This window comes from Tyto alba, unplaced genomic scaffold (assembly GCF_018691265.1).
Source record: "Tyto alba isolate M040663 unplaced genomic scaffold, T.alba_DEE_v4.0 Super-Scaffold_20000042, whole genome shotgun sequence".
NCBI lineage: Eukaryota > Metazoa > Chordata > Aves > Strigiformes > Tytonidae > Tyto > Tyto alba.
The window spans coordinates 13898647-13917142 of NW_024881293.1; the positions used below are offsets into that span (position 1 = coordinate 13898647).

At 49.4% G+C, this 18496-nt stretch overlaps 1 protein-coding gene across 3 annotated transcripts; it reads left to right on the plus strand.

Annotated features, from left to right (window-relative positions):
* Positions 1–221: 221 nt before the first annotated feature.
* On the plus strand, positions 222–18000 carry ACSBG2 (acyl-CoA synthetase bubblegum family member 2). 3 transcript variants are annotated; one of them, XM_033003008.2, is made up of 15 exons: positions 222–306; positions 4807–4936; positions 7435–7514; positions 8169–8410; positions 9437–9525; positions 10089–10209; positions 10660–10740; positions 11255–11404; positions 11610–11786; positions 12388–12569; positions 12831–13064; positions 13777–13994; positions 14917–15056; positions 16062–16308; positions 16643–18000. In XM_033003008.2, the coding sequence occupies exons 2-15, from the start codon at positions 4812–4814 to the stop codon at positions 16756–16758; spliced, it is 2202 nt and encodes a 733-aa protein (XP_032858899.1). In that variant the 5' UTR covers positions 222–306; positions 4807–4811; the 3' UTR covers positions 16759–18000. The 3 variants fall into 3 exon arrangements, with proteins under 3 accessions (XP_032858899.1, XP_042650917.1, XP_032858891.1); XM_042794983.1 differs by having other exon boundaries at positions 262–324; XM_033003000.2 differs by lacking the exon at positions 222–306 and adding an exon at positions 4370–4447.
* The last annotated feature ends 496 nt before the right edge of the window (positions 18001–18496 follow it).

An 18496-nucleotide genomic window follows, 5' to 3' on the forward strand; every position in this document is an offset into this window, starting at 1 on the left:
CTCCCCCCGCCCGGGGCTGCTGCTCGGGGCCCGGCGGGGGCAACGACCGCGGGTGACCTCCGCCGGGGGGGGCGGAGCGACGGGCGGGGCCTCACCGCCTTCCGACAACCGCCTCGCCCAATGGCGCGGCGGCGCGGGTCTTTCGAGCGGGGAGGGGGCGTGGCGGGTGAGGGCCGACCCGCCCTTTCTGGGGAGTTGGCCCCGCCCCCCCCCGGCCACGAGCGCCCTAAAGGGCCCCGCGTGGCGGCGCGCGGTGTGTGTGTGTGGGGGGGTCGGGAGTCGTCGCGCGTTCTGCCGGCTCCTGAGGTAACGGCGCGTGCGCAGGTGCGGGGAGGGGGCGGTGCCGCCGCCGCCGCCGCCTTCCACGCGCGGTCTTGGGCGGTTTGCTTCGTCGGCGCGGGAAACGCAGCGCGCGGGGAAGTGGGTGGCGCCCACGCGAGCCGTGACAGGGTCACCCACCCGCGGCGGCCGGGGAGGAGGGAGCCGGGGGTCCCACGCGTGTCCACGCGGTGTTGCCGCGCTCTGGGCACCCCGAGGCGGAGGCTGCGCGGGTGTTGAACGCGGGTCTGAGCCCACCCGTCGCGGGGGGGGGGTGTGTGTGTTTCACTCTTCGGCTGTGAAATTAAAACTTTCTGGCAAGTGCCGAGCCGGCTTCTTCTCTTGGCACTTTTGCGAGTGGGGATGCCTGGCCCACGGAAGCAAAATACTTTGAGATTTGGGTTAAATAAACCCACGGTCCGTGTGGGGCTGACCCGCCCTGGCAGAGGGGCAGCGCTGTGGGTTGAGGACACCTGAGAAGGCCCATCCTGTCCCCGTGGGCAGGTGTCACCAGCCCTCGTGAGGCGACACGAGTGTTTGGGGACACGCTGGTGCCGCCGGCTCCGAGCGAGGCTGGACTTCCCGGAGGTAAAGGCTTGGGCAGCGTGGAAGCTGGCAGAAACACGGGTGATGCGTCTGTGAAAGTGCACCCCTGAGCTCTCTTGCTCACGGCGTGAGGGGATTTCCCACCCGCAGGCAAATGAACGCAGATGCCGTCGTAAAGCAAATGGCACTTTAGGAAAGAGGAACTTGAACCAGCCTCCTGGTGAGTCACGCTGCTGGGGAATTCACCTAAAATACCCCGGTGTCTTGGAGGAGCAACCTGCTTAAAATTTAGAATAACGAGTTGCGTGGTGGCCTGCGTGGCTGAGGAGCTGCAGGGTGCCCAGGGATGCCGCCGGCCCCAGGTGTCAGCCCACGCCAGGGCCTGGGTCCCGCTGACAGGGACGTTCTGGGGGTGGCTTTGATCAGCCAAAGTTCGGCTCTGAAGGTGCTGCAGTGGAGTCGAGCATCTGTCTGCAGTCGTGTCATTCGCTCAGGATCTTTGGTGTATTATCCTTATCAAGTTTGGGGTTGTTTTTCCTCGTGTTCTCTCCTGCATCAGATAATTTCCCAGCCGTACGCCGACCCATGGTCAGTGGTACTGCCGAGGAGAAAACCTTTAGTGCTTAGGAGGTTTTTATCGCTGCCCTTTTTAAAAATGGAATTTATCCAAAAGAGGAAGAGTGGGTTGCTCAGCTTCTGTTTCCTCACTTCATAAATCTTTAAAGAAAACAAAGGAACAAAAAGGCCAAGTTTTCACTTTTGAAGGAAATGTGGAAAGGCAGTGAGATAATGTGGCAATCTAGAGCTGATCTGCATGGTGAGAACTGGACCTGATCAGATGTGGTGTCTTTACCAGTAAAAAGAGGTCAGCAACAGGAAGCAAAGTGGGCTGTGCTGGGAAGTGTCAAGATGGCTGATGAACGTATGCAGTAATTTGAATTCTGAACTGATGTTTCTGAAGCTCTGTGTGTGTTTTAAGTAAAGGCGTGTTCAGATGCTATTATAAATGAAACCTTCACTCCGGTCCTGTTGACTGTCACGAGTTTGCACGTAGTCAGACTTCTATTCTGTTTTGTCAGTGAAGCTCTGCAGCAGTTTCAGTGAAATCATTCACCAACTTCCAGTCTGCTAGGACATAGCACTCCCTTGAAGCAGAAGATGCTTTGTATTTAAATGACTTAAGTTGTCACACAGGCTTAATTAAAAGGGAGGTTTCTTTCAGCAGGTTTTTGTTTGGGTGCCTGTTCTTCGTGTACCTGAACATCAGTGGTGCATCACAGTGTGTTAACTCCTCTGGAAACAGCGTGGGGCAGGAGAGGTGATCCCGTTCACCCCAGTGAGCTACTGCCAGCATTAAGCCTGGCTCTGGTGGGCTTGTGTGTTTTCCAGTGGCTTGTGTAGCATAGCTGTGTTTGTAACTAAGCATTGGAGAAGGAACAGGCTAGCTGCAATGCTTAGCAAAGCTAGCGAGTATATATATTGGCAAATTTTTGTTTCTAACCTGAATTCGTTATATAAAAGGCATGACTGACTTGGGATTCCTCTGGCCTGTGTTCACAAGGAAACTTGCACAACCACGCTGCACTTCAGCTTTCTGTTTCGTGGGGCAAGTGTACCTGGGCTCTCCAGGCGTTCTGCTGCTGCCCTCCCGGTGCTGAGGGCCTGTTAACAGATTCTCCTTGAAGAACCCATCTCCCTGGATGCAGTGGTAACAGCGATGTCCTGCTGTGTCTCCCTGGATTTTCAAGTTGTGCAGCCTCACATCCTTGATCTTTGTGCCGTAGCTGGTGTTGCCCACACTTGGGAACCAAACACCCATCAGCAGGAGACCCCGCTGTCAGGGTTGTACCCCATGCAGGGGGTCTGGGTGAAGAGCACATGCACAGCGCAGCAAGGGCTGAATGCGGTTGCGGTTTCTGCTCTGAAGCCTTTTTTTCCCTCTTGAGTGACTGGGGGTGATGCAGAAACCCGCAGCCTACCAGCCGAAATGCCTCTCTGGGAAGTGACACTTCTGCCTTTCTTTGCCCAACGTGTTTCCAGCCAACCTCTGCTGCCCAAGAGCTCGCCGGGCTGTGCTGCGGGGTAGCTGGCGTGAGGCCACCTCCATCCTTTCCCTTGAAACTTGCCTTGCCGCATTAAAGAGCGGATGGCAAGAGAAATGCTATAATTAGTGCAGAGAGAAAAAGATTCCTTCAGGGATGCAGGGGAGCCTTAAACTCCTTGTTACGGGGCGCTGGGAAGGTAGGTGGGTACAGTATTGCGAAAGGGGCTCAGGCCTGGTGGCAGTTTCTACCTTACGCTCCTCCTCGCCTCGTGCCTGGGACTCTCCTTGAGCAAGAGAGGCGGTGGTGACACCTCCAGCAGGCACCATGCAGGCTGCTAACCGCCTGCTCGTCTACATGTGGGTTTAAGTCCCTCCAGGCTGGGAAGGGAACTAAACCCAAGTTTCACAGGTCTGGGTGGCTGCTCCTAGCACTGAGCTGCTCTGTAGAGATAATGCCCCTTTTCTCACAGCTGTTTCATAAAAAAAAAACAAAAAAACAAAAAAACAAAACAAAAAAAAACACAAAAAAAAACAAACAAAACAACCAACCAAAGAAACCCCAGAATAAACCGTTCTGGTGTTTTAGCCTAGAATGGGGTGTTGAGTGACATCTGCCAATTATCTCGGAGCTTCAGAGATGGGTTTTTTGGAGATGGCCTTTCCTCAGTGCTTGTGAATTAAACTGTTTTCTGTGCTGTGAGTTGTAGCCTGTAGCAGAGCGTGGCGTGAGCAGCAACGTGTCCTTCCGTAGATGAGTAAGCAGAAGCGGGGGGGGGGGGGATGTGCTTTCCTGGGCTGGAGGCAGGTCTGCCTGCTGTGAATTGCGGCTGCCTGTGGCTTTCCCCACCCGTAAGAGGTAGAAGGCTGCAGCTCAGCTGTGACAGCTTGATTAGATGAAAGGGCTCTTTCCTTTTCCTCCCGTCTGTTGTTATTCAGACAAACCTGCTCTTCACTTTGTCTGTTTTAAATTGTGCCTGTCTAATGCAGGTACAAAATAGCATGCTAAAATTCACTTTTTAAAGAGATCAAGGGTAATGAGATTCATCTCCAATCAGAAATCACTCGAAACAATTAAAGCTCAGCCTGTCAAGTCATAAACATCAATGGCTTTTGACAAATGTAAATGTTAAATGAAATCAACATTTCGTTCAAGTGACAAAATCCCCTAACGACAAAGTACTGACAGCAGTGGAGGAGCCACGGAAAACACAGCGGCTGCAAAAAAGCTGATTTTTTTTTTTTTTTTTTTTATAAGAACAGGTTAAATCTCCGGGGTGTCCCGGGGCTGTGTCCCCCGAGAGGGACGCTGAAGCCCCGGCGTGCCCGAGGCTGGCGGGTGGGCACGGGGCCAGAGCTTCCTTAAGAGGCGGCGGTGTGGGGTGAGGAGCCGCTTCCAATTGCAAGGCAGGCAGCACATGACATAAGATGCTCCAGATCTGCCTCCTGGGCGCTAGTTTAAAAATAAGAGATATTACATTTCATCTTCAGCGCTGGGCCGGAGCGGCTGCGGGAGGAGAGGCTGCACAAAGGCGATGCCTTGTAAGGCTGGACCCGGAGCCCTGGGGTGGCCGGGTTGGGGGGGTCTGAGAGACAAGTGGGAACATTTGGGGCAAAGGGAGTGTAAATTGTTAGATGCTCTTTCAAAGCTGTATTTATCACGCTTGTTTTTGAATGTGGGAGTGGATGTATCATTTAGCGCTGATAAGGTTTCTTGAATGAACCAAGTGTGAAGTGGAATGCGCTGCATCTGCTGTTAGAATTTACTGTATTTCATGCAAATACAGCAGTCTCAAGTCCTGCTTGCTTTGGGATTGCCTTGCTCAGATAGTCAGGCCAATGGAAGCTGATTTTACTGTAGCATTTGATTGTATTTTAATTTTTAAAACCTGTTTTTACAGGGACAATGCTGTGTGAGTCAGATGCACGTATGGCACTTGCGGAACCCGTCCCCACGGCTTATTTTACTTCAGATCCTCAAGGGAACTGTGAGGTGTCACTGGATGATGTACTGCTCAACTCTTCAACTAGGTTTGTCTCATTTAAGATTTGATTTTCTCTGTGGTGATCTGTATACATAGGATACAGTTTGCATTCTGTCATGTTTAATGAGATTAATTAAGATTTTTTTGGGAAGCTTTCAAACATTTGTTACTACTTCCAAAATCCAAAAGCTGCATCTACAATCTCGCCCTCTCAAAAGAAGAGGAACAGAATTAAATTTGCTGTACATAGCTACTACACAGTGTATGGAGCTTGAAGTAGTGTGCATTTAATAAAAACTTAAAGCACAGGAACAGTAGAATATTCTATGTAGTCAGAAAGATCACCTCTTATAAAGGAACTTTGTGTAATTGTTAATTCTATATAATTGGAAGGGCACTGATCAGATATTTAGAATACCCAGCAAGTACTCCATTGTCTGTGAAGTGTTGCTGTACTGCACACAGAGAGGTTGCCTCTGTAGGTGACAGCTTGTGTGCAGTACCTGTGCTGATTTTTATGAAACTCCTGTTAGTCTCTCTGTAAATCTAAGCAGCCTCTTACTAAAGAACAGATTAGTAGTTAAGGGCCTATATTTCACTGCAGGGTAATGGGATACAGCTGACAAAAACCTCTTTACCTAATTTTTTTCAGGCTGCATTTGAATTACATGTAGTAAGGGGGAGAAAAGGATGATTCACTGTGAGGGAAAAAGCTGGGGCATTTTTGCTCAATATTACTGGGTCATTTGCATACTTTGATCATAAAAGCTGGTGAAGAAATGGTGCAGAACTATTGCAACTGAGGATTAATTTGTGCTGAAAAATGTTCTCAATGAGGAGGAAACACATAGTAGGGAACATCTCGTAATCCTTTGGGGGAAATAAAGAAAAAACATTATTTACTTCCCTCTGGTTTCTGGCTTGTAGAGTACTTGGGAAAAGCAGTTCTGCTTTTGGACAGTACATGTGAGAAGCCGTGTCAAGTCTTCTCTATGCCTTAAACCTTATCAGATGCCCAAAGCAGTAAGGGTTGACTATCCCCCTAGAAATTCAGGGAAAATGTAACACAGAGGGAGGAGACTTACCCATTACACTGAAATTCACCCAGTGCCTTGTGCTAGCTTCTCTTTGGTCTAGTAGACAGGGAAGAAAATGTCAGGCTTGGTGGGAACCTGCCTGGATTAGGCTGAGGAGTTTACGTGGGACCAGAGGAGCTCCTGCCTGTCTGCAGGTGGGGTCTGATGGTGACCAGCAGAGATATTGGGGCTTCTTTCTGCCCCAAAGCTGCCCCTGCGGAGGGTCAGGGCTGTTGTGATGTCAGCAGCCTGCGGGCCTTCTAGAAAACCTGGGAGTTGGTGCTAGAGAGAAACCTTACACCAAGCATTGCCATGGGGAAGAGTAAACACCTAGCACTGGCATGGAGAAACAAAGGCCAACATGATGGCCTGGAGCAAAGGGCCCCAGGAGGGCTGTTTGGCAAGGCAAGGTGGAAATTTTGGTTCTCTGGAATATAATCTTGGGTTGACTAAAACTTGGACCTTAGCGCTATGCCAGTGGGCCAAGCAGGGTATTGCCCAGGGTAGGGGAACAAGCGTCATCTGCCTGGAGGTTGGAGGGTGGGATGCCCTTGGGGGGAGCAGAGCACAGGGACTCAAACACCAAATCTCACAGGGTCTGGCTTCCAACTCGTGGTCTAGAGTGGGACTTGCGACTTGGTTATCCCTTTCCTCATCACTTGCGGCTGTGAGAGTCCGTCTTGGAAAGGGACAGAGGAAGAACACTGTTGTACAGCCACAGGCAGGGAGCGTTTCACCAGCTCCTGCCAGGTTGAAAGTAAAAGGGGCAACTTTCAGCTGGCACTGCAGGACAAGCTCCTGGTGAGGAGCACGGGCTGGAGCAGGCAGGGGATGTGCCTGTTTCCATTTCTTCACAAACATCTGGTGGGAGCCCAATGCACTGACTTTAGTAGAAATACCTAAGAACAAGATTTCCTGTTAAATCAATTTCCTGCTCCTCAGCTGGCCTGGCCTTCTGCAGGAAATCTCTGCGGGTTTCCCCACAGGGTGAGGAGCCAGGGGAACTGCTGCGCTGCTCAGGAGAGCCAGGGTCCCCCCTCCCTTAGACTCACACATTGCAGACAGGAGATAAGCACCAAATCCGTTTGCCTCTTCCTGCCCCCCATCCTCCCCACTGCTGTAGACTCTTTGTTTCAAGCACCTAGAGCAGCCCTCTGGTATTAAATTACCCCTGTTCTCTGGATGATGTGTTTATGGATTCTGCAGCTTATCTGAAATGATAGCTACAATTGGGACAACAGAGATGTGTTTAAAAGCAATGCAGGCAAAGCCTGCGTACTCTGAGAGGGACCTGGTCTGTTGCTATAGCTGTGCGGGCTAGTAGAATTAATAAAGTCACCTGCAGAATATCAGGAACCACTTTGACATCCAAGGTCTAATATAATTAAGTGATGGAGCAAGCATGCCTACAGTGTTCTTCAGCCAGTGTGCTAAAGTCTATCCAGGGCTAATTGCTTTTGCCTTGCAGAACCGTTGAGGTCCACAGCATTGAGACGGTTGAAGATACTAAGACGGCTGGATGTCACACAGACACACTTGGTTCCAAAGGTAAGTGGAAAGAATTTTTAGTTACTGTGGTGTGCATAAAATTATTATTGAAACGAGAGAGGAATTTAGCAAACTGTAACAATGGAAGAAGAAATTGAAATAGCAGGATGGTCTGTCCAGAGGCTTCTGGAACTTTGACTTTTAAAGCACAGATGTGTTTCAAGGAGTAAAATAGGTAGTGTCACTGCCTAATGCATATCTACCAGGTAATAATGTCTTACTTCCAGTCTTCCTTAAAAAAAACAAAAAACAAAAAAAAAAAAAAAAAAAACCCAACAAAAAACAACCAAACCAAACCAAAACCAACCAAACAAAACAAACAAAAAACCCCACCACGTTATATATGATTGTTGCAGAAGCTGCCACCTTACCAGTACAAGGGCTTTAGGGCAGCAAAGCAGGTTAGAGGAGGATGTAAATGGGAAATGTTTTAACAAAATTTTGAAAGTGCTTTAGAGGCTTCAGCTATTAATCCTGGTCTAAAATACTGGGAGTTGTATGGTGAACTTGCCAAGAGTAAAAGGTCAAAAAAAGGAGGTGGGAGCAGTTATATTAGCAATTGTTTTGATATGTTTGATACTTTTATTTATATTTCTGTTATGGCAGCAAGCAATTTCTAAATATAAGATGCTGAACCCTTTTCTTTCAAACCAGCCTCTTCATCTCCTACCTCCAGTGTGTGGACAACACGACGAGATGGAGAAGTCAGACTGAGGATGGATGAGCAGGGCATAGGCAGTGAGGCACCAAAGACAGTTCATGAGCTCTTCCAGGAAGCTGTTAATAAATATGGTGATTATTATGCCCTTGCATCCAAGAAGGGTGGCCAGTGGATAAAACTAACATATAAGATGTACTATGATGAGTGCTGGAAAGCAGCAAAAAGCTTTCTGAAGGTAAGCTTTTGTTGAATTCTCCTGGTTCATGTTCAGTCAGTTGAACTGCTGAAATGGCTGTAGTCAACTGTATCTTAAACCTGCAAATTCTCTGAGTGTAGGTAAGTCTTAAAGTGACAGGGAAATACCTGAACGTGCCATGAACAGCTTGGTGATTACCACAGGGCTTTTGTTTGAATTTCTTGCAAGTTTCTTCCACATTCAACTAAAAAAATAGTGTGTAAGGAAACATTTAAAGAGAGGTGTTTGAAGTATACAGCAAACCTAGATAACGTCCCTCGGGAGGCATGTAATTTTTAATTTTTCTAAAAAAAAAATTAAATCTGAAGGCATGCTTATGAATCAGATTTAAGTGTCCAGACTGGCTGAGCCTTTTGCCTGTACTGTTGGGAGTTAAGACACCCAGAGAGTGAAACCAACATTACGTGTACTTACTGTTACCATTATGAAGTCTTATTTCTTGAAGTTAAGGCCACTCAGGTTTTACTCCCGTGGTGGGATCTTCCAGTCTACATCCTTCCACTGTGGGACAAAATCAGAAGATGGCTGAAGGAGATTTAGAGACTGGGAGTTCAACAGCTGGAATTTCATAGCAAAGTGCCTTTGAGTGTCACTGGAGTTTGTTGCTCTTGTCATTATTGATGTCTGCCATATCTAACCTGTACTAAATGTCTCAGTAGGTGTTGTCTAACTTAACCTCTTACCTTCTCATTTCCAGCCCAAAGGGAACTGATAACTACCTGGACTGCAGTTTTAGAATACCATTAGTGCCACTGAACTAGTCATACCAAGTGCAGACACAAGGAAATTCTTTTTTTCCTGGCCACTGATGAAGTGGAACAGTGTCTGATCTGAAACGTATCTGGTTCCATATTAGGTCCCGGGAAGTTTTTCAATGTAAATTACTGTGTATAACAGCATGAACTTTTTCCTTGACGTTGTGCTCGCAGCAGAGAACTGTAAATTAGCTCTAAGCATTCTTCAAAGGAAAAGCAAGATAGCTGTAATCTCATCTCTTGTTTACAGCTGGGACTAGAGCGTTTCCATGGAGTATGCATCTTGGGATTTAATTCTGCAGAGTGGTTTATTGCTGACATTGGAGCTATCCTTGCAGGGTAAGATGGAGTGTTGTCTCTTGACATGCATTTTGCTTTAGCATTCAGGTAGTAATTTCAGTAATCGTGTGAGGAGCAGTTTTTGATTAAAAAAAAAAACCCAGAACACACCAGAAGAAAAACAACAAAACCAACTGCTTGTATTTTAATTTAATGAAGATAGCTAGAACTGAAACTCACCTCATTAGGAATTAATGAGACAAAAATTAAATTATTTTTTTTTTAGCCAGGTGCTTCTCTCAAAATAAGATGGACAATAGGTTAATTGAAAAGCATGCTTACTTACACTGCAATTAAAAATATGGGAAATGCCAGCGAATCACAGCACTGGATTTTGATAGCCACCTTCCACCTGAGACATTTTGGTCCCTTACACCATTCTGACTTTTTCTGTGCCCCAGAACAGATCCGCTGCTCTTGGAATTAAGCCGTCCACTTTTTGTTGTTGTTTTATGGGATATTCTTCCTAAAGTTTTTCCTCTGTTAAAGTCTGAAATGATCTGAATTTTGCCAGCAACTCTGTTTATCCTCTAATTCTGTGTTTTAATTTTCTCTTTTTGTAGTGGATTTGCTGTTGGTATCTACACTACAAACTCTCCTGAGGCCTGTCATTATGTAGCAGAGAGCTGTAGTGCTAACGTTCTGGTTGTGGAAAACCATAAACAGCTGCAGAAAATCTTAGAAGTAAATATATTTTTTTAAATGACTGGGGGCTACAGCATCCTATTGACAGTTGTGGGAGGGTTATACCTGAGGGAACTGCAGGACCTGAAAGCAGAGGTGAACTGACATCGAGCTTACTTGGTGCGCTCCCTGTTTAAGCCAGATGAGTAGTAACTAGTGCCAAATCTCACGAGAGGTTAAGTGGTGGTTCTACAACTTAGCAAAGCCTTGAACTTAAAATATGAGAAGCCAGAATGAACAACTGAGTGATCCCAGTTGTCTGGCAGCATCCCAGTCCCAACAATTACTGCCTCTGTTGAGGCTTCCTGGTTCTCTTTCAATAACGCAGATAACTCTCTTAGCTTTACTTAAAATGGCAAGTAGCAATAGCATGTTAAGTGGTGGGTTACTTAGGCTCAAAAGGGACAAGCAGGATTTGCTCCTTCTCACAAATCTCCCTTCTTAACACAGATTCAGCATAAACTACCTCATCTGAAAGCTATTATCCAGTATGGGGAAGAGCTAAAAGAGAAGAGACCAAATCTGTACTCTGTAAGTACTGGGTAACTTAAGGGTTTGTAAATACTGGCTGTGTTTAGCTGATGGCTTGCAAGCAACCATCACTTTTCACAGGACTGTCATCATGTGAATTTGTGTTGGTTTTAGTGAGGGATCACTTGCCTCCCTGAAGCAGTAGATACCTACTGCTGTGCAAACCTTGATAATCCATGTTGTAAGGGTGGGTGTTAGCATACTGACTTGTGCAAGGCAGCCTCAGGTCCCACAGTTTACCCCAGCTTGGCACTCCCAGTCAACACCAGGGTTGCTACAGACCTGGTAAGCTTCCTTAGGGTGGATCTGTCTCCTTTTCTGCTTCCCACCATGCCTCTTGTGGCAGCCAGAAAACATTGGAGGGCTGACAGTGCATATTCACAACCTCTTCCAGATTCTGCCAGAGGTTTGGATGTAGGAAACCGTTTCCTTCTCTTCGTGTGTAGCAAAGGGTTTAATTTTGTATGTGAATGACAGTCTACGAAGCGAGTGAGCTCTTCTCTTCTGTGTGCAGTGGAGCGAGTTCATGGACCTCGGCAGAGATGTTCCAGATACTCAGCTCCATGAAATCATTGAGTCGCAGAAGCCCAACCAGTGCTGTACACTCATCTATACCTCAGGGACAACTGGGCAGCCAAAGGGAGTCATGCTCAGTCATGACAACGTAAGTGTCTTTTTGTACAGCTGCCCATTGCAGGAGCCGTGACCTTGGCTGGGTGCTGAGGGAGGGTGGAGGAGATCAGCTGAAGAACCAGGCCTGGTGTGCAGGTCCCAGGACGTGGTGGCCTTGCTGGGCGAGCTGTGTTCTGCGGTGTGCCCGCTCGGGACAGCGGTCCCTTAGCACTGATGGGGGATGGATCTCGTTACAGCTGACCTGGACGGCGTTGGCAGCAGGGCGTTTCATAATGCTGAAGGATGCTAAAGAAAAGCAGGAACTGGTGATCAGCTACCTGCCCCTCAGCCATGTTGCCGCACAGATGACAGATATTTGGTCGGCAATGACATTCGGTGTACAAGTTTTCTTTGCTCAACCGGACGCCTTAAAGGTAAAAACATAATAAAAATCCTACACCCATCCACCGGCTTGTAGCTGGTGTGGGTGCTTTAAAACAAACGTGGCTGACTTACCTCATGATTCTGACAGCTGTGTTAACTCAGTTTATTTGCAGAGTGACTGACGGCTCCTGTTTAAGGGTCTGGCACGTACAGCTGCTCTCACCTTTGCCTTTTGACTCTGTATCTCGAGCTGGGATACGCTGACCAAGCACTTCACAACTTGGAGCTTCTTGGTGTCTCACCTGACACCAGTTCTCTGCCCCGGCAGCTTGGTTGAGCAAGAGCTTTGTATTTGCTCTGTCCACATTGCAAAATGCCACCACCATTAAACCTGTGTCCTGAGAAGAAAGCAGTTCTTTTCTCAGCATTGTGCCAGCGTCGGCGCCGAAAGCATCGGCCCTTGCTGTCCTCTCAAAACCACTGTGGCCTTTGCATGCTCCCGGGTTCCTCTCTCTCAGTGGCACTGTACTTGACAATGCCCAATTCCTCAGAATTGATGGCGGAGTCCTGAGCTTTGGCTAGTGACCAGTGCTCACCTGGAGGCTACAGTGAAGCATTTCTGACAGCTGTATTAAATTCTGCTTTGCTCAGGGCACCTTGGTAGACACCCTGCGGGAAGTGAGACCAACTGCTTTTTTGGGGGTTCCTCGTGTCTGGGAAAAAATGGAAGAGAAAATGAAATCCATAGGTGCAAAATCATCGACACTCAGAAGAAAAGTGGCATCGTGGGCCAAGGGGGTCGGGTTGCAGACAAACCTGAAGCGGATGAATGGGTAATTACGAATTACACGTAAGGGGTGTTATGAATATTAGGAGAACTTTACTGTCAGATCAGTTGTGTCCCGTGGAACAGGCCAGACTTGGGGACAGTAAGGGCCAAATGTAGCGCTTGTACCAGAGGGTGCGCGGCAAGGGCAGGGGGGGAAATAATTAATTTTTTTACTGAATAAACCAAAATAGGATGATGATGAAAGGAGGAAGGGGGAGAAGTTCTGCTCGATGACTGAGATCTTGTAACCATTTTTCTCCTGCAGGCATTCTGAGGTCCCAATGAATTTCCACTTAGCCAGACATTTGGTGTACAAGAAAGTGCGGAAGGCCATTGGGCTGGACCGGTGCACGAAGTGCTACACGGGGGCTGCTCCCATTACCAGAGAGACGCTGGAATTTTTTTTAAGTCTGAACATTCCTGTGCTTGAGCTGTACGGCATGAGCGAGAGCTCTGGGCCTCACACAATCTCTCTACCTCACGTGTTCAAGCTTACCAGGTACGCACCTTTCTGTGAGTAGAGCACTGCTGGCTGGGAGGAGGAGTTGCTTTACGGTATCTCCTGCGTCTGGCACGTCCATCCTGCCTGATGCAGCTCATCCCCAGGGTTTTGCTGCCAGTAACAAGTCACTAAGGAGCCTGTTCCTTCAGTCACATCTTGCAGATGAACTGATCTGCCAAGGGCAGCAGCCGTGTTACTTAAATTTAACTTGGTCTGGATCTGTAGGAACTGAGGAGGAAGCAAAGGATTCATGGGAAGAAGGAAGAATTAGTAACTCTAGCCTACAGTTCACTTTAACGTCAAATTAATAAATGCAGTATGACTGTTGTTGCTCTCAATGGCTTGTTCAGTCCCTGTGGGTTCCGTTGCGGGAGTAAATACTGCCATGAGTAAGAGCTTGCTGCCAAGGACATAAATCTTCTAATTCAAAGCTCAGGTGTTTGAGAACAATGGGTGGAAAACACCAGGTGTGTGAGCACTCATCTCTCTGCAATAACAACTTTTTCTGTAGTTCCCCTTACATAAGCAGATGCCTTTTAAGTTTACAAGTTCCTTGCTGAAGCAGTTGTAACAAAAAAGCTGCCTGGCTTTGTTCAAACACTTTAGCTTGAGAGGGTACTGCTATAATCTCACTCTGCTGCTCAGCTATTGATTGTTTCAATTTATTTCTTTTTAAATACCACGAGTCAGTGCTTGTGTTCTCTTTAAGCTGTGGAAAGGAAATGACAGGCTGCCGGACGCTGATTCACAAGCCAGATGGAGATGGCAACGGGGAGATCTGCTTCTCGGGAAGGCACATCTTCATGGGCTATTTGAACATGGAAGAAAAAACCAAAGAGGCCATTGATGAAGATGGCTGGCTGCATTCGGGTGACCTTGGCAAGCATGATAAAGATGGATTCCTCTACATCACTGGCAGAATTAAAGGTAACACATCCCCCGACTTTGTCCTGAGGTTGCGCAGTACTGCGGTCGATGCGTTCAGCCTCTGCTGGTTACGCAGTTGCGACTTGCAGAGAAGAATATTTAAATACTGCCCCCGAAGCTTTGAATGTGAATGTGGCTGCAGCATGTCCTGCCACCGAGCATGTGACAAAGCGTGTGACGGGAGGAGGGGGCTGACCCCTGACACCAGTGTGTGTTTGCAGAGGGAGGAAGAAATCCTCTGATTTCAGAAGGGGTAGGTAGTGCTTTGATGGTTTTACGGTGCTGGACCTGTCTGGGTCCAGCTGGGTGTACGGCCAGCTCCCTCCACTCTCAGCTGGCTTTGCTAATTAACCTGTAAGGGAAGACACCAGCTTGGGAAAACGGCTTGTAGCAATGTAGCTCTTGGGGATGCCACGTTGACCAACCCCAAACAAATCCAATTTCATGCAAGACTTTGGTCATCCCAAGGAGATAAATGGTCACGCAAAGGAGCCGCTTTAAGAAATCCGTACGAGGCAGGCTCTGCGCTCTCTGCCTCGCGCTGTGGAACTTACAAAACTCTGCTTTGCCTCAGCAAATTTTTTACTTCAGTTTCTGAACAGCTTGGGTACCAGCGCACGTGCCCTGAGAGTCTGAGGTGACCGTGGCAGGGTACCGGGGTGCTCGTACGCCGCACCCCGTGGTCCCAAACCGCCAACTCGCTGCAGCGTTGAAGCAGCTTTTGCAGCGCCGCTTGTGTGAGGGGCCTGGGCCTCCTCTCTCCTGGCCTGGCTGGAGCCCTCCGGCTTCGCTGCCTTTTCCAGATGTTGGGACAGGCTCACTGTTTGATCCAGTAGTCACAAAGAACTGAGTTATTTCAGATTGTGAAGGAAAGGGGGATAAAGCTCTAAGCATTAATCAAGAAATCTTGACCGTTTTCCAGAGCTCATCATCACTGCAGGAGGTGAGAACGTTCCTCCCGTTCCCATCGAGGACGCTGTAAAAGGTGCCATTCCCCTCATCAGCAATGCAATGTTGGTTGGAGACAAAGAAAAATTCCTCGCTATGCTCCTAACGCTAAAGGTAATGGAAAAGAGGATGGAAAGCCACCTGTGCTGCTGAATATGTTTGGTTCCGGTGAGAAAGATGATTGGTTCGTATTTTTTGCACTGTCTTCTAGAGCCAGGAGGCATTGTGGAGTATGGCTTGTCGCTGAGTTGCAAACAGCAGTTGTAACTGTACAGAAAAATGAGCATCACCACTTGATCAGACTGTCAGGTTCTTCTGGGCAACTGTTTCTCTCTGTACCACAAAGGGCAGAAAGAAACAGAAGACCTGAGAGTGAGACTGAAAACAAAGAAAACCTGCTGTTTTCAAGTATCTCCCAGAACAGTCTCGACAGTAACGAGCTGTCAGTGATTTCTTTTTAAGACATTGGCTTTAAACTCCGCGGTGACGCGTCTGTGGTGGCCTGCGCTGACATCTGGCCAGAGACCTTGCAGGCTGGTGGTTTTTCAGGACAGTGGTAATTGCTCGTTAGCGAGATTGACGGCCGAGCTCCTCGCTCTCGTGCAGGAGATGCCGAGCCAGACCCTGGAAGGGGGTGGTGCTGCTTGTGTTGACTTCGGCTGCTGTGGGATGTAGGGAAGTAAACTGCAGCCCCAAAAAAAAAAAAAAACAAAAAAAAAAAACAAAAACCAACTAAGTCTAGAAAAAAGGGATTAACTTGGGGCAGCACAGGAGGAATTGGGAAGATGAGCTCTGTGCCCAGCTTGCTCCTTGGTGTTGACACAGCTGTGAGGAGGCCGAGAGCTGAAGGAGTTCCATTTGCATTTTGCCTCAGCGAGTTCTCTCTTGAAGCAGTGGTTTGCATCGGGCGTATGAAAATCGCAGCAGTTGCTTAATGGGACGGTCGGCCCGGGGGGGGGGAAGGGAGAAGGGAGAGGGGGGCAGCTTCCCGGGGGGGGGGGGGGGAGGGAGAGGGGGGCAGCTCCCCGGGGTGGGGGGGGGAGGGAGAGGGGGGCAGCTCCCCGGGGGGCGGCTTCCCGGGGCTCCTCCCTGCGTGACCTGCCCGGCCGTGCCTTCCAGTGCGACCTGGATGGCGGGACGGGCGAGCCCACGGACCAGCTCACTCCGGAAGCTGTTGAATACTGTCAGAGGCTGGGCAGCAAGGCGACGAAAGCCTCCGAAATCATCATCAGCAAAGACAAGGCCGTGTACGCGGCCATCCAGAAGGGAATTTCGGCCGTCAACGAGGGCGCTGTCTCCAACGCCCAGAAAATCCAGAAGTGGGTCCTGCTGGAGAAGGACTTCTCTGTCTTTGGCGGCGAGCTTGGTGAGCGCTGGCTGGGGCATCTGGGGTCACCCCGTCCCCCCCCTTCCTCGGGTATCGAACAGAAAACACAACCAGGAGCTACCCCGGCCCCTCCGTGTCCTAGTTTGGGGGAGGCTGGGATGAAATCCTGGCAGAGCTGAGCCGAGCGGCGTTGTCTCTCACGGGCTGGCTGTGCTGGTTCTGTTCCCAGGGGAAGGAAGGGGGGAGACTTTGTTATTCACAAAGAGAAATTTAAAAGTCAGTGTCTGCTCACGCGTCCCGAATCTTCAGTCGGGCTTGCTTCGCTCTGCTACGATCTGTGTCTCGTAAACCTTGTGCTGTGCTTTCTCCGCAGGCCCCACCATGAAGCTGAAGAGACCAGCGGTGGCCCAAAAGTACAAAGACCAAATCGCTCAGTTTTACAGGGAGGTGGATACACCCTCCACGGCTGCCAGCGCGCCCCGGCCGTAGCGCGGAGCCTGCGGGTGCTGATTCCCCTCCTGCCAGCCTGGGCTTCCCGCCTGCTCTGGAAATAAATGAGGCTCGGCCAGCGCGCAGCCCTTCCCGATCCCTTAACTATACGTTTTCCTGGCCCTCGTCCTGCAGTGTGGTGAGGTGTTTGTGCCCTGTGGCTACGTTCTAATGCTGAGATATTCCTCAATATCTCTGCTTTGTAGTTTTGGTCTTTCCATTTTTATAAGGGCGATGCAATGTTTACCTTAAATCCATATTACATGTTACGTTTTAACCAAAGTTTTCTTTTTCTGAGCTGAATGTAAAACAATCAGGAACTGCAATTTTCCTGCTGAGGGAGAAAGGCAGGTTTCTTTTTATAGCAACATACTTCCCTCCCCCCTGATGCATGTGTAACTGCATGCTGGTGACATCTGAATTATTTTAAATCTCTTTACCCACAAACTGCCTTCTCCCGAGGATGATGAACGCTCTGTGACTGCACACACTGGCTCGCTGTGGACATAGAACCTCCCGTTTGTCTGTGCAATATTTTGAGGCTGGCCTATCTTCCTGAGTTATAATGAAGCCATAAATTGTATTGGTAAAATAGCATACCTGGCTTGGGTCCTGAAGTGGTTTATGCAAGGGGGTGGCTGTTGCCTGATGGAACTGCTGGCCACTGTGTCCTGCAAGGGGGCGGGGGGCTGAGGCTTTGTACGAAGTGTTGGGAACCTGGTTGCTGGAAGGCTGATTGTTTTGAAGGTCTGGGATCAGCCCCTTGGGCAGCACAAGAGCCTGAGGATCACCTTTGCCAAAGCTGGGGGAAGGCACCTGCCAGCTGGAGCTCCTGAATGTTTCTTCTAAATGGTTCTGCAAGGCTCAGTCCTGCCTGGAGAGCCTGTGAATCCCACCAGCCGATGAAGGATTAGCTTGTAAAATGGCTTATTGCAAACTAGAACTCATTACCTGAGCGCCAGGGGCAGAGCCCTGCTCTTTGGGGCTGCTGAGGGAAGTGGTGTCAGTAAATACCCCGAGGGGCAGTGACGGTGCCTGGGCCGGGGCACCTCAGGCAGGGTTCAAACCTGAACTTGGTACCTGCTCTGGGCTCCGGGAACTTCCACGTGCACACGTACTCCTGGGTAAATGCACTATTGTAACTGCTGCTGCTCCCCTGCAAACAGTTGTGTTCTCAGCTGCCTGAGTTTGAAATGGCTCCAAGGTTTGGAGGAAATAAAGGCTGTTGTTTGTGTCTCTTAATGCTTCACTAATTTCTGCAGACTAATGCTCAACTCTGGGTTGAGGCCAGCAGCCAAGGCAAAAAGGTTAAGTTGCCCGAGCGCAGGGAGAGGCTGTTCCCGGGCCCTGAGCAGCTGCGGGGGGGGGACACTGGGGGTGCGAAACCCTGGGGCAGGGGAATCAACTCCTGGCTGCAACCCAAGCCTGGGCCAGAGCTCTGTCTCACCGGGATTGGGGAAAGTCCCGATCTGTTTTGGGAGCAGTGGGGGCCACTCTTCAAACCCCCGGGGATGGAGGGGGGGGGGGAAGCACCTGCCCCAGGCCAAGCTGGGAACCCTCCTCCCGCTCCCGGCAGCTGCAGGGACCCCAAAGGCGAAGCTGCTGCAGCAACAGATTTAAAGCACCAAGTTAAATCTCCCCTGCACCAACAGCAGAGCTGCCCCCCGCGCCGCTTCCTCCTCCCCTCCCGGCCCGGCCCCGAGCTGCTGAGCAGCCCCGGCTTCCCTAGTTCTGCTGG